This window comes from Meriones unguiculatus, chromosome X, assembly GCF_030254825.1.
Source record: "Meriones unguiculatus strain TT.TT164.6M chromosome X, Bangor_MerUng_6.1, whole genome shotgun sequence".
Lineage (NCBI taxonomy): Eukaryota > Metazoa > Chordata > Mammalia > Rodentia > Muridae > Meriones > Meriones unguiculatus.
Genome location: NC_083369.1, coordinates 114371444 through 114387970, shown reverse-complemented (window position 1 = coordinate 114387970; position 16527 = coordinate 114371444). Strand labels below are relative to the sequence as shown.

The window sequence follows — 16527 nt, the reverse complement described above, 5'->3', positions numbered from 1 at the left end:
CTTTCCACTAGCTGGCCTTGGCTCCCGGCAGTGGGGTTGGTGGTGTTGCTGAGTTTCATTGACTGTAATCTTTTATTTTTTGTTGTGTAGTTATCTAGTTCCTCTGTTTCCTTAGATATAGTTGTTTTCTTTGGTTTGGATTTTCCCTTCTAGTAACTTCTGTAAAACTGGGTTACTGTGTAGATATTGTTTAAATTTTGTTTTGTCTTGGAATATTTTGATTTCTACATCTATGTTGATTGAAAGTTTTGCTGGGCATTGTACCCTGGCTTGGCATCTGTGGTCCCTTAAGGACTACACAATTTCTGTCCAGGCCCTTCTGACTTTCATAGTTTCTGCTGACAAATCTGGTGTGATTTTGATAGGTGAACCTTCATATGTTACTTGGCATTTTTCCCTTGCTGCTTTTAGATTTTTTTCTTTGTTCTGCAGATTCAGTGTTTTGACTCTGATGTGACATGAAGAATTTCTTTTCTGGCCTAGTCGATTTGGTGTTCTGTAGGCCTCTTGTATCTTTATGGACATCTCTTTCTTTAAGTTGGGAAATTTTTCTTCTATAATTTTCTTGGAAATATTTTCTGGACCTTGGAGCCTGATGTCTTCTTTTTCATCTACTCCTATTAATCTTAGATTTTGTCTTTTCATTGTGTTCTTGATTTCTTGGATGTTTTATGTTTGGAACTTTTCTGATTTTATTTTTTCTTTGAGAGATGTGTCACTTTTTGCAAGTGTATCTTTGGCACCTGAGATTCTCTCTTCCATGTCTTGTATTCTATTGGTGATGCTTACCTTTGTAGTTCCTGATCTTTTCTCTATGTTCTCCAGCTCCAGGTTTTTCTCTATTTGTGCTTTATTAATTGATTCTAATTCTGTTTTCATGCCTTGCACCATTTCCTTCATCTGTGTGAATGTGGAGTCTTGCTTTTCAATGATGGCTTCTATTTTTTTGTCTGTTTCCTCTCTATATACTGTTAATTGTGCCTCTACTTGTTTGGCTGTATTTGCCTGTATTACTTTGAGAGCTTCGTTCACTTCTTCTTTATTTGCCTTCATTTGTATAGATATTTCTTTGAGGGTTTTGTTCATCTCTTCTTTGTTTTCCTTAAGTTTCATGATCATTTCTCTGAGAGATTTATTTATTTCTTCTTTGGTCGTCCCGATTTCTGTGCCTATTTCTTTGAGGGATGTGTTCATTTCATCTTTATGGGCCTCTAATAGCTGGAAAAACATAGTTTTAAAGTAGTTTTCTTGTGTATCTACTGTACTGAAGTGTCCATTGATTTGTGTGGTTGCTGGTGAAGCCATAATGTCCTGATTTTTGTTGGATGTGTTCTTATGTCTGCCCCTGGCCATCTGGTTATCTATAACCCTCACTGTTTGCTCCTAGAGTTTGTAGTTCAGGCTAAGATAGTCTCTTTCTGTTTTCTTGACTGTTTTTTCAGGAAGGTGAGAGAGGTTCACTGGTTTGGGAGTGTGCGTTGTGGTTTAAGTTTTATCTAAGTAAGGAATGTGATGCTGGTGCTATTTGGATGTGCTTTCAGCAGGCGCAGTGTGCATGTGAGGATTCCCTGACTATTGCATTGGTCTGCAGGCCACTATTATGCAGCTCTGTCTGGGATCCAGGGATTGTTTGCCTGGATTTCACTGGTAGTCCAGCAAGGCAGAGGCTTCAGTGTTGGGGTTGCTATCCCAAGAATCCCTATGGTGACCACACTAGGGGTGTGGGTGGCAGGGATCTCTTGTCTGGTTGCTTGCCTAGAGAGGCCCTGAGTCTGGGGCAAACACTCCCTAGATTGCACACTCACTCCCTTGCAGGACCAGTTGGATTGCACAGGGATTTCCCTTTCTGTCTATTCTCTGATTTGATACTGTTGGGGCAAAATGCGGGTGTAGGCTCACAGTTAGCTCTGTGGCACTGTAGCAAAAGGACTCGGTGTCCACCTGCCTTGTGTGCTGACTCTCTGACCTTCCCCTCTGCTAGGGAAGGCTTATGGTGGCTGGTGCCAGGGTAGCGTGGGAAAGAGTTAGGTTGAGTGTCCTCAATCCCAGATCCCAGGCCCAGATCTCTCTGCCAGAGGCAGCCTAGCGGTAGAACCTATGTTTGCTTATTCCGGGAGAGTACCAGTTAGGGTTGAGTGTCCTCAGATTCAGAATTTCGGTTTCTCTGCCAGGGGCCACTGGGTGCACTAGAGAGGAAGTGAGTCTCTGACCTTCCCCTCTGCTAGGGCAAGCCTTTGGTGGCACTTTCAGAGGAGTGCCAGGAAGGGTTGGTAATTCTCAGTCCCTGATCCTGAGCCGAGGGTTGCTCCACCAGGGGCCAGGGGCCAGGGGCCACAGGTGCTAGGACTTGGTTCTAGACCTTATTGCGCTGGACCCAGGAGAGTGTCAGGACGTGTTGAATGACCACAGTCCCAGATCCTGACCTGAAGTTTGTTTGCTAAGAGCAGCCGCCAGCACTGTTGTCCATGGGCTGTGAAGCCACTGTGTGCCTCTCTATCCTTCCACTCTGCTGGGGCATGGTTATGGCGGCATTCTCGGGGGATTACCCAAAAGGAATAGTTTTTCTCAGCCCCAGATCTCGGGGATTTGTTTGGTGGAAGCTGTAGCTCTCGCTGGGGCTGGGGTACAGACAGTGTGGTCTGTGGCGGGCTCTGCTGGGTGCCTCCTGCTTCCTCCAAAGAGGGAGTAGGGTGTTGGATACAGGGAAGTGTCTAGGGATCACCTTCCTGTGTGTCTCCTCCAGGACGAGTCTGCCATGACCTGATTCTAGATGGACTCAGTTCATAGTATCCTTCTTCCTGGAAGTCTAGATAACTCTGTTCAGGGTTGATCAGCCCCTTCACTCACCAATTTTGGAGTTGCAGGTCCTTTGCCCTTCAGCTAAGGTGCACACTAGCCGCTACCATCTTCTTCCGCCCCGGTCACAGTAAGTTTAAGGCCTGCCTGAGTTACATAATAAATTCCAAGACCATCTATGCAATCGAGTAAGTTTCTAGCAAAAAAAAAAAAAAAAAAATGGTGAACAAATATTAAATAGAAGTCAACCATTTCTAACCAGCAATCTATGCCAGTCCACTTATTATGCACACATGCTATAGCCCTAAATGCTCATAGTTGTGTTAGAGAGGACACACAAATCATTGGAGAGATGGCTCAGCACTTTAGAGAACTGAATCCCCAGCAACCACATCGTGGCTCTGAACCATATGTAATGTGATCTGTTGCCCTTTTCTGGCATGCAAGTGTGCAGGCAGACAGAGCACTCATATACATTAAATAAATAAATACAAAAAATTAATTGTCTAATTAATACAAGTAAATAAAAATTAGAGTAATATTATTCTTGACATATTAGAAAGCCTACTAGAATTGACCCCCCCCCCACACACACACACACATCAGTCTGTATTGGAATAAGTCTCTTCTGCCCAAATAACCTTTGAACCCAGCATTTTGCTTTACAACTAATTCTATTTGGAACCATTGGATGCAGGGGTTAGAAGCATGCCAGCGGGGCTGTTAGACTAAGGGAACAGACACTGGGCAAGGCAGTTACAAGGGAAGGATAGAGGACTGTTACTATTGGAGAAGGTTAAGGAGGAGAGTGGGATAAAAAGGCATGTAGTTCTGGTGATCTTGCTGTAATTATGCATGCCACTAAGTCCAGACTAGTAAAAATCATTTAGGAGAATTGGGACTTTGTTAGCTGACAGTACATCATAAAGTGATATTGTGCTGGTAATGCACATTTCTCATTGTCCAAAATATGCAAAACATACAGAATGTTTTTTTTTTTCTTTTCTTTTTTCTTTTTTTTTTTTTTCTGCTGGCTGTATTGTGACCCTGTAGCCCTGCATGGTGGTAGTGCACACTTGTACTCCTATAGATTTAGAAGGCTAAGGGCAGGAAGAGTTCAAGTTTGAGGCTAGCTCAGGTAACTTACCCTGTCTCAAAATGAAGAAGGGCTGGGCATGCTAGCTCAGTGGTAGAGCACCTTGTGTAGAACTCTAGCTTCAATCTCTCTCTGTCTCTTTCTTGTCTGTCTGTCTATGTATGTATGTATATATCTCACAGTCATACACACACACTCTAGCTTTTTATGGCTTTCAGTAACACACTAAAGCACCTTATTAATATTGTACTACTCATAGAATTAAACACCAAAACTAGGCCTATACTAAAAATATTTTCACCTTCATAGATTTCAGATGTTTTCTCTAATCCACAGACAACTGAAGCCTACAGTTTCTAAAATTAATCATTTAATTTTCTCAAAGGACCCTTTATTATTTTCTTTATAATTAGTGTTGCCAAAACTAATTAACAAAAGCAATCTTTAAAGTTATGTGAAAACATCCATAATAAAGTATTTGAAAAAGAAATTAGGAAACCATCCCATTCACAGTAGTACCCAAAGAGTCAGGGTCTAAAAAATAAACCTAACTGAAAATTACAATGATAAAAGATATTAAATAGGACAATAAATGAAAAGACGTTCCATGTTTGTGAAATGAAAGACATAAAAATTGGAACTTACAGCCAGGAGTTGATGGCATGCTACCTTTAATTCCAGCATGCAGGAAGCAAAGAAGGGTGAATTTCTGTGAATTAAAAGCCAGCCTCGTCTATAAAGTGAGTTCCAGGATAGCTAGGGTTACATAGAGAAACTCTGCCTTGAAAAAAAAAAAAGAAAAAAAGAAAATTACAATAGCCACCTGACTCAAAGTGATATACAGATGAAATGCAATCCCTGTCAAAATCACAATGTCAGCTTTTACGAAAATAAAAAAAAAAAAAACATTCTAAATTCATATGAAACCCCAAGATAAAAAATAACCAACCAATCTTGAGGAAGAAGAAAGGCATCATAATTTTCAATTTCAAAATATATTACAAAGCTCAGTAATCAAAACTGTATAAAATCAATAGAAGACAAATGAATCTACAAATATACATGAACTGACTTTGATTAATGTGCCAAAAATACAGCATGAAAAAAAGGCAGTTGCTTCAACAGGTTTGGGAACATTACATAACTATATTCAAAAGAAAGGAAACTGTACCTTTAGACTCAAATGACAACTTAAAGTGGACTAACAAGATAGGAAATGGAATGGAATCATTAAACACCTAGAAAAAAACAATGGGTAAACTCCACAGAAGTCATCTTGGCAATGACTCTAATTGTAACACAGGCGGAAAAAAAGAAATAATGAAGCCAAACTAGATCAAACAGGGCAGTTTCTACACAAAAATGGGAAATAACAAAGTTACACCTGTTAGGTTAAAAAAAAAAAAACAAAGAAAGAGAAAGAAAATAAAAGAAAAGAAAGAAAAAGAAAGGAAGGAAGAAAGGAAGGAAGGAAGGAAGAAAGAAAGAAAGAAAGAAAGAAAGAAAGAAAGAAAAGGAAAGAAAGAAGAAAAAGAAAGACTGTGTATCTATGTGTGTGTGTTGAGGAACTGATGGCTACAGAGATGGCTCACCAGCTAAGAACATGTTTCTTTTCCAGGCAGGTATGTGGTACACTTACACATATACAGGAAAACATACACATATACACAAACACACACACACACACACACACACACACACACACTCAAAATATAAATAAACAAATCTTAAAAAAAAAAAAAAAGCCAGGCACAGCATTGTATGTGGAGGTAAGAGTTCAGGACCAGCATTGGCAACATGAAACCTTGTCTCAAACCAATCAGCATGTGTTAACAATGATGTAGAGCATGGGAGTTGCTTCCATATATCTGTGATCAGGAAGATAGGAAATTTTATTTTAGCTCATAATGTCAAAGGGTTGAGCCCATGGATGGTCACCCATGTGCTGAGGCAAAGCACCAAGGCATTAGTTGTTTGATGGAGGCTGCTCTTCACTTCTTGGTAGACAGGAGGCCAAGAAACGGCAACTAAGGAAGGAGCCAGGGTAAGTTATCCGCATTGAGGGCATGTCCCCAATGACCTACTTCTCCAGTCAAGCCTCACTTCCTACTCCTCCCCATTGCCACCAAATGATATCAGATTACAAATCGACATCATTATGCCAGGGACCTCGGCATCTAATTGTCTGTGAAAGCACCTTCACAAATATGTGTTTCTCTAGTTCACATGACTTTTTATTTAATGTGTATTTGTCTGAACATACATGTGCAGGTACCATTGGATTCCAGAAGAGAGTCAGATGTCTTGGCTAGAGTTACAGACATTTTTAACCAGACCAGTGTAGGTCATGGGATTCAGATCTTGTGTTCTTGGACAAGAAGATAGTGTTCTAACACACTGAGACTTCTATCCATCACCCATGCATGCCAAAAAATTTCTTAATTCACTCAAGATGACAATCAACTCAGCCATCACAAAGAGAAGCAAACTTTACAAGTCCTAATTGTTAACATGTTTAAATATATTGTATATATTTGAAAGCCTTCTAAATTTTTAGCTTTATACCGGGAATTAAAGTAAAATTACATACATTATAGTCCCTGACTTCAAGAATCTTACAATTATAAAGTAATCCTAAATTTAGCCATGTAAATTAAAGCTGGAAATACAATCAAGTACTTCAATAAGATCCAAAATGATTGTACTTTTTAAAAAGTATTTGCTTTCACAGCAAATGGAAGATGAATATATTGATTTAATAACTATTCTTTAGAGCAGCTCAGGATGACACCCTGAATTTAATCTTTAACACACAGGAAAAATTGTTAAGCATTTGGGCTATTGTGCTGTTAAAGGCATTGGGGCTTAGAAGTAAGCAAGGCAGTCCACACTAAAAAGGACATCACAGCTGGATATTATCGTTTCATATCATATATGGTATGAACATATCAAGTAAAGGTATGAACATATCTCAAAAACTAAACATGACTAATCCATGCCCTAAAGTTACTTTGAAAATAAATTTAGAAAAGTAAATTCTAAATCACTTGTGTTTATATTAATGATAGTATGTCTATTTTCTCTTTAAGAATTAATTATGAACTCTCCTATTTAGTTTTTATGTATAAACCTCTGTAATGCTTTACTTTGGATATTTATTTATGAATGATTTTCCTGTGAATTTGTCTTTAATTCCACTCCATAACATATAATTTAAGATACTAATTTATGTCATTTGATAATCTAGTGAATAGTTACAAAACAGGATGTTTTTAATTCTTTCTATGCTACAGGTAACTTTGAAACAATACATCACATAGTTCCTGTTTATTACCCACAGGTGGGTAACCCAAAACTAATCTTTCTCTCTGCTGTACAGAGATATCTTGAACATGAAAATTCATCTTCAGAATGTTCCCAAGAAGATAAAACTAAAATTCCAGAAGACATGGGGTAGGTTCTTTCAAATATTTGTCTGGTTTGTTTTTTGTTTGTTTGTTTGTTTGTTTTGTTTTGTTTTGTTTTATTAATTAATAAAGGTTTGTCTTTTTTTGGGGGGGGAGTGGGATACCATTCCGGTCAACACAGATGAGGAGGGTGTCCTCCTAACTGTCTGTTCTCAGTCTTTTTACATACACATATGCACACTTCAGTGTTGGTCTTTACAAATATTCATAAAACTGTGGAGGTGGGGATGGCTATGGAAAATTTGGAAATTTGACTAGATGACCTATTGATATAAAGGTAGGGGCAAGAAAATCTCTAACAATAGATAATGATGTCTGTATGTTCAAGTGTAAAGAACCCCCCAAAGGAAGGTGAGGCTCCAAGTGATAATTAAGATTAGGCCACACACTGGAGTGAGAAGGGGTGGAAGGAAGAGGGTGTGATTAATGACAGTAGAAAGGAGAAGCCCAAGGAGTATGTAGACTACTGCATCCTCTGCTCAAAGCCAAAAGTTCTGGACCTACTCTCTTGGAACATTAGGAGAGCAACAGAACCAAAAAATCTGAGCACAGGGGTCTTTCCTGAGACTGATACTCCAACCAAGGACTATGCATGGAGATAACCTAAGACCCATGCACAGATGTAGCCCATGCAGTTCAGTATCCAAGTGGGTTCCATTGTAATAGGAACAGGGACTGTCTGACATGAACTGATTGGCCTGCTCTTTAATTACCTCCCCCTGAGTGGGAAGCAGCATTACCAGGGCACAGAAGAATACAGTGCAGCCACTCCTGATGAGACCTAATTGACTAGGATCAGAAGGAAGGAAAAGAAGACCTCCCCTATCAGTGGACTTGGGGAGGAGCATGCATGCAGAGGGTAGAGGAAGGGAGGGATTGGGATGGGGGGAAGGAGAGAACCACAAGGGAATACAAAGTGAATAAAGTGTAATTAATAAAGAATTAAAAAAAGGAAAATTCATTCATTCTCAAAGCAGTTTATGGTACAAAAATTTGAGGCTCTATTCTAAGCTTTGATTCTATACTCAGTTTAACTCTATATAAATCTGTTTAAAAACATAATGAGAAAAAATGTTTTTGTTTAAAAAAAGATGACAATGTTTCTATACAATGTTACACCATTCCAGGAAATTATCTCATTTATTCTAAAATACATAATTCCCATACATTAATCAACACAAAATTAAAATTCAAACAAGCCGAACATGATGGTGCATGCCTATAATCTCAGTACTCAGCAGGCTGAGACGGGTGGATCTCTGTGAGTTTGAGGCTAGCCTGGTGGATCTCTGTGAGTTTGAGGCTAGCCTGGTCGACAAAGAAATACAGAGTAACCAGGGCTATTGTACAGAGAAACCCTGTCTCAAAAAACAAAATATCAAACAAGAGGGCTGTGATAAGGCCAGCTACAATCTCAGAACTCTGGAGGTTGAAGAATGATTTAAATGTTTATCAGCTAAACAAGTTCAAGGCAAGCCTGAGCCAAAATATATCTTGTCTTAAAAAATAAATTCAAATAAGAAAATCCTAATCTCAAGTATTTCATCAGTCAGGTGTTGAGCCAGATCTGCCACAACTGCTGAATAATGTTGGCAATGCTAAGGGCATTGTTTGCCATTTAGATGTTAACATATTCTATACATTTTGTTTCAACTCCTTCCCTACTTATCTCTACTTTTGCTTTTATTTGCTCTATCTCCCTCCCCACCCAAGGAGTACTGTGGTTGAACATAAGCCTCCTTCATCAAAGGCAAGCATTCTACCACTGAGCTACAGCCCAGCTTTCCTTTGCACTTATACCCAATCCAATGATTGTCGTGCTGTTGCTCCCAGTCATACAGTAGAGTTCATTACAATGTAATGAAGGGCAATACATATTTCATTGAGAAAGTAATCAGAGCCAGTGGACATATTTCAGAATTGTATTCATCTTCCCAGAAATACCTGCTGAAGGGTGGAGCAGGTGGGTCTGTCATATGCTGCTGTTTCAGGACCCTTCAGTGGAGACATGAGAACCTCTAGCCAAGCCCACCAGAAGAAGCCCTGTGCACAGCACTGTGGCCCGGTCCTACCCCTCCTATCACAGAGCAGCTGAGGACTGATACACTGCAGACACAGAGTCTGTAAGTCTGGACAATACTTCATAGAGGGAGAAGAGAAAGACTGCAAAAGGAATCCTAGTTTTAGTCTTGCCTCTTCTCCACAGTAATGTGGGAGCTGTGTGAGAATAAGATTTGCTGTTCCCACAGAACCTCCAAAACTGGAGCAGTTCCCATAGAGCTCTGATAGTCTCTTAAGAACAGACAACACACATACAGACTACACAGTTCTGTTTTTTTGGTTGTGCTTCTTTATGAAGGACTTCTATAAGTACCTCTGGTATATCACAAGGTGGATTAAACAGCAAACAATGGCAGTATACACAGCCACAGGAAAAAAAATTGGTGAACTTTATGCATCACCACATAGTAAGTGGATCCAAAGTCAGCTGTGCCACTCAATACGTATGCTGTATCGATGTGCAAAATCCATATCATTAGAAGTGCACTAAGGAAGCAGTTAGTGGTTGCTCTTTTCCCATTATCCTCAACAGAACCTCAGAGCTAAAGGCATTTTCAAAGTAAAAGCTACCTTTCGGCTACAAAGATACACTTCCCTAAGCAAGGCTAGCAGATAGAGGCTTTTAGAAGCTCCAGCAGCCATGTGAAATTGAGTGCATTCAATTCTGAGTTTTCAGTTCTATCTTGTGGGAAAAAAATGTTACACAGATTTTTCTTTTACATGTTTATTATTTCCTCAGGTAACATTTTCTCTGAAAGCATGCCCAATATGGTTTTGTTGACTCAGAAGATTTAGGTTTGATTAGATGGTAGTATTATGTATGTCCGTCTTTAATAAAAGATGACCAACTATTATGTGGAAGTTCAAGTGCTTGAAAAAGGTTTTTCTAGGGTGTGCCTGATGCTAGCAGTTTAGTACTTTGGGCAGGGAATCTTATTTGCTAACATGAATTAGTTTCTTTTTTTGTTCTGTATCACAATCTACCCACTTTTAATTGAGCTATACCACACATACAAGGCAGAAGGCTAATGCAAGGTTCAGCACTTTCAGCTAGGAGCACTTTCAGCTATACAACATTTAGTAAGTTAATATGAAAACAACACAAAACAAATACCCCAAAAGAGAGTGAGATTACAGTGGAAAGACTGGTAAGGTACAGAAAACAAAGTGTTAATAATTTGGCCTGTAGGGGTTGGAGAGTTGGCTCAGCAGTTAAAAACACTATCCTTTCAAAGGACCCAGGTTCAAATTCCGGGCACCCACATGGCAGCTCACAACTGTGTGTGACTTTAGATGCAGGGAATCTGACACTCTCTCACAGAAATACATGCAGAGAACATACTAAAACACATAAAATAAGAGTAAATAAAAAATTAAATAGAGAGAAAGCAAAAATAATATAAAATAAAAACATCCCCCACCAAAAAAAAAAAAAAAAAAACAGTAATTTGGCTTGGAGGTTTGGACAATGTTAGAGCAAATTTGCCCAGCATCATGTGTTCAATACACACACACACACACACACACACACACACACACAAAATAAACAAACCCATCTGAACACAAACACAATGATCAGACTTTCAGTTTCTAAGAAAATCTATTGAAGCAGCTCTGTCCCTTACTAATTTTAAACTTGAAGATAAGGTGGCTTCTACAGTGTATTTTACAAGCTGTATTTCACACTAAAGGCAAGTAGACGGCAGAGAGGTAGAAAACAGGATATGTATCAAAAGTAAAATTGTGGTGCACACTCCTTTAGGTATCTACACACTGGGAGTTGTGCCTGTGTGCAAACTGGAGCACTGTAAAGAAAGATCTCTCCAGGGATGGGAATATTTTCCCTGTCTCTCATACATGCATGCTCTCTACACCTTTATATTTACGCAATCCTGCTTTCCCTGCAGGGAGGAAAAAGTCAGATTTTTTGACATTGTTTGTGACCCTGAAACTTAACCTGATGCTATCAAAGTACATTTTAATTAAAGAGTAGGTCCAAACTATTTTTTATTTAAAGGCTGGTTCTGAACAAATGCCTTCACTGTTCAATTAAAAATAATGTATTGTATTACATAAGCCAAAGCTGGACACAGTATCTTTTTCCTCCGTATTTGTCACAATAAGCACTTGTGACAGATTTTTCCTCATTTTAAATTTGCTAGGGGCTGCTTGGAATTTAGTAATCTGAAAGAGACATTAAATCCATGTATGCTGCTCATAAGATTCACCAAGAATACTGAAAGTACTATACTGTGAAGAAGGCAAATGGTTACTTAACTGCCTCTCAAATTCAAGCAAAGCTGATAACCATACACCCATGTATTTTGCTAATTTAAAGATAGTTTTGCATCTGGGCTAGGCTATGCTGGGTTTCAGTTCTCTTTAAAGAACATGAATCCCTGGGACTCTCGGTTCACAGGAATGTGTCCCTTCTGTATTTGTTAGCTATTTATCCAGAGATCTTTGGGAGGCATCTGCCTGTTGATACTGCTAGAATCCAGAGTGGTGAGGCGGGCTTTTCCCCAAAGCTGGTATGAATTTTGCAGGGGGCTGTTGTTGCTGAACTAGAGCTTGAACCTGCATTTGGCTTGTAGATTCTGCTGTTGGCTGAGCTGGTAGAGGTGTAAGGGGTTGCTGGGAAAGTGGTTGCCATTGTTGAGGTCCCTGGTTCACTGGCCTTCGTCCACAGTGCCTTTGCTGACTGTAAGGAGCATGGGACTGTTTTCCACCTTGCACCTTGTTTCCTTCTGGAGAGTGAAGTTTAGAATGAAGAAAGGTTCCTGGCACAGAAACACCAGCTGGGAAGGTGTAATCTGAGCCCATAGAACATGATGCAGGATGGGGGATAGCATATGTTGGTTGTGGGAAACCTGGTCGGCAGGGAAGAGGAGGGAAATCTTCAGGATGATGAATGAGAATGAACTGAGAATTATTTGTCTGAATTGGAATTTGATTTACAGGTATTTTCCCTGCCTTAGAAACTGGAGTCGTTTTTAGTTCTGTCTGGGATTTTACCTCTTTGGGAGTAAAGCTTCTTTCTTGGTCCCTGTTCACTTCTCCTGGCTTAATGTTCTCATTGAAGATCACTGGTTTCTCTCCTCTGTTACAACTGTTGCTTGGATATAGGCCTGCAGACAGCACTGACTTCAGTTCTGAGTTGCCATCTATTTTTAGTGACTCTATCTGACATATTTCTTGCAAGATGAGGTTCTCTTTGGCTTCACTGGGCTCTTCTAGTATTAATTCTGGAATTTTTGTGATGAATAACAATTTCCCTACCTCATATTCACACTGAATCAGCTGTGGCTGATTGTCAGCAATCCATTTCCCTATAGAGATCAAACGCTGCTGTCTTATTTGTCTCTGTTGAACCTCTTTGTGCCCTGAAATTGCCTGATGCCCTTTGGAAAAATCCAATTTCCTGAAAGAAGGTCTTAAAGCCAAGAATCCCTGTAATTCAAACTCCTCTGGAAGTGGTATGGAATTTGTAGTTGAAAGGTCATCTTCATGGGGATGGAAACTATTTAGAAGAGAAACTAGCCAGGGCCAAATGTACTGTTTTTCAACCATCACTGCTTCTTGAAAGACTCTAGGTCGGAGTCTTAGCCAGTCCATGGAGACCTTGACTGCAGGAAGGGGATAGGCATTGTAGGACTCCTGAGAATCGTTCTGGAGAGGACATTTGCACAGGATGCCAAGAAAAGACATGAAAAGGGCCAGCAACTGTTTCCAACATAGCTGTTCATCTTGGCTATAACTATGCTGCTCTGTTTCATTGCTAAAGTCACGAAGATGATGAAGTTGAAACAAATTAATGACAGTGATATGAACTAACTGCTGAGAGTTGAAAGCTTTTTGGAACACCAGCCTCTTAAACTCTTCTTCTAACTTCTCTTGAAAAGGTCTCAACTTTTTCAAACTCTTACTCAGATATACATGACCGTGGAATTTAATAAAAGCATTGATGAATTCAGAAACACCCCACTTGGTTTTCAAATCATCCTGGGTTTCCAGTGCTTTAGATAATGCTTTCTGTAGATTAGTGGAGGCAACTGGGAAAGGGAACATCACAGCAATGCTTCTGCAGTAGTAGAAAATTGTGGTCAGGTGGTCACCTTTGGAAGAAGCTAAGATAGCCAACTGATTGTAAGGCTGACCATTGGAGGGGGCAAGCTGGGCTGCATGCCTATAGTAGGACTCTGCCTGGCTGGTCTGGTTTCTGTAACGAGCAATGTCTCCAAGGTGGACAAGGCAGTGCTGGCAAATATAGGCACAGGAGCTAGTCTGTGGCTTCACTATGGAGCTGGTGTGCATCTGTTTATTGCTAATAATTCCTAACTGGGAAGACTTCACATAGCCAGGTAAATCTACATTAAACACCATACACAATTCCTGTAGTAACTGAGTATAGAAGCCACTAGCTGCTTCTAGGAAAAGGGAAAGGTTTGCCTGGACTTCACGCCAATTTGGGTTTGCTCGGTTCTTTGCTTGGCCCTGTAGTATTGTGATCTGATTCTTAAAGGCATGATTCCATAGATCCTGTTCCACTTTCTTGTCTAAAGCATATTCTAGATCAATAACTAGCATTTTCTGGTACAAATCTTGCAGAGCTTGCCTGGTTGTTGAGACCTCAGCTGGATCCAGCTCAGAATCTTTCATTTCAGCCTTCAGGACTTCTGCCTGTTGGAGATACTGTATGGTCTTCATGCTCATCCTCTGCCCCTGAGTCTCTCCTCAAAATGAAGCCACCATGGGTGTTTCACGCTGCTTGGAGAGGCCCTGCAACCACGGGAGGAGTGCTGGTGTCTGCCGCCATCTTCCTCTCCTCCTACTCCTCCATTCTCAGCGCTGGGTGGGCTGGGAGAGTGAATGTGGCTATGGGGAGGGAATGCAGAAAGCTGCTCTAGCTGAGACTCTGGCTTGTGGGACACAGGGATTCTACAGAAAAGGAGAGAAGAGGAGGGAAAAGGGAAGGGGGAAAGGGTGAGGAAAGAGGAGGGAGAACCAGAGAAAGAAAATACTTGCCTCTTTACCAATTGATGAAGTCCAAATGTTAGTGACTGCAAAGTGTAAGAGAGTGACTTTAAACATTCTTATGTTTCTATGGCTACGAGAGATAAATGACCCATTATGAGTAATAAATCAGAGTCAAGACATATAGTCTTAAAGGACCATAGTTTAATGCCCTTCTCATGTGTGAAAAGGTTTAAGGAAATAATTTATTTCAGTTTTAATTAAAAAAATTCTTGGCAGCAAACAGCGTACACCATATCTGAGGGGCAAAGGATCAGAAATTGTACCTCATGGAACCTTCTCCAAAATAGAGCATATAGTGGGCCACAAAGCAAGCCTCAACAGATATGAGAAGATTGAAATAATCGCCTGTATTCTGTCTGACCACCATGTACAAAAGCTAGACCTCAACAAGAACAGAAATAGCATAAGGCCTACACGCACATGGAAACTGAACAACTCACAACTCAATGAGAGCTAGGTTAAGGAAGAAATAAAGAAAAAAAATTAAAGATTTCTTTATTTCAATTCAAAAATTCTTCAATTCAAAAAATTGAATTCCTAGAATTCAATGAAAATGAAGGTACAACATACCCAAATTATGGGACACAATACAAGCAGTGTTCAGAGGAAAATTCATAGCACTAAGTGCCTTCAAGAAGAAATTTGTAACATCATATACAAGCAACTTAATGGCCCAACTGAAAACCCTAGAAAAAAAAAAAGAAGCAGTTACACCCAAGAGGAGCAGATGGATGGAAATAATCAAACGCAGGGCTGAAATCAATCAATTAGAAACAAATAAAACTATTCAAAGAATCAATGAAACAAAAAGCTGGTTCTTTGAGAAAATCAACAATATAGACAAACCCTTAGCCAAACTAAGTAAAATGCACAGAGAAACTATCCAAATCAGCAAAATTAGAAATGTAAATAGGGACATAACTACAGACACTAAGGAAATCCAAACAATCATTAGGCAGTACTACAAAAGCCTATATGCCACAAAAGTTGAAAATTTAAAAGAAATGGACAATTTTCTTGATAGGTTCCAGCTACCAAATTAAAGTCAAGATCAGGTAGTAAGATTAAATAGTCCTATAACTCCAAAGGAAATAGAAGCAATCATCAACAGTCTCCTTTAAAACAAAAACAAACAAAAAAAGCCCAGGCAGGGCTAGACAGTTGAAGTGGAGAATTGTAGCAGACCTTCAAAGAAATGCTAACTCCAATTCTCTTCAAACTATTCCACAAAATAGAAACAGAAGGAACATTATCAAACTCATTCTATGAAGCCACACTCACTTTGATACCTAAAACAAACTAAGACCCAACAAAAAGACAACTTCAGACCGATCGCTCTTATTAAATCTGATGCAAAAACAGTCAATAAAATTACTTACAAACCGAATCCAAGAAGGTGTAAAAGATATCATCCAATTTGACCAAGTATGCTTCATCCCAGGCATGCAAGGGTGGTTCAATATATGGACATCACACAATGTAATCCACCATATAAACAAACTGAAGGAGAAAAAAAAAAAAAAAAAAAAAAAACACATGATCATCTAATTCGATGCCCAAAAAACATTTGACAAAATCCAACACCCATTCATGTTTCAAGTCTAGGAGAGATCAGGGATAAAAGGCACATAGATAAACATAGTAAAGGCAGTATACAGCAAGCTTATAGCCAACATAAAACTCAACGGAGAGAAACTTATATCAATACCACTGAAACCAGGAACAAGGCAAGGCTCCTCCCCATTATCTCCATATCTCCTCAACATAGTACTTGAAGTTCTATCTAGAGGAATAAGAAAAGTAAAGGAGATCAAGCGGATACAAATCAGAAAGGAAGACTTCCTGAACAGAACACCAACAGCACAGGCTCTAAGAGCAATCAATAAATGGGACCTCATGAAACTGAAAAGTTTCTGTAAAGCAAAGGATACCGTCATCAAAACAAAACGACTGCCTACAGATTGGGAAAGAATCTTCACTAACCCTTTATCTGACAGAGGACTAATATCCAGTATATACAAAGAACTAAAGAAGCTGAAAAGCAGCAATCCAAGTAATCCAATTAAAAAA

At 39.5% G+C, this 16527-nt stretch overlaps 1 protein-coding gene and 1 pseudogene across 1 annotated transcript; one reads left to right on the top strand and one right to left on the bottom strand.

The window, feature by feature from the left end:
- The window catches only part of LOC132649900 (COP9 signalosome complex subunit 5-like), a 248391-nt pseudogene that overhangs the window by 203372 nt on the left and 28492 nt on the right, over window positions 1-16527 (top strand).
- On the bottom strand, window positions 11866-14133 carry LOC110541300 (nonsense-mediated mRNA decay factor SMG7-like). The gene is given in 1 exon segment (XM_060375443.1): window positions 11866-14133. A coding segment is annotated over 1 exon segment (2268 nt).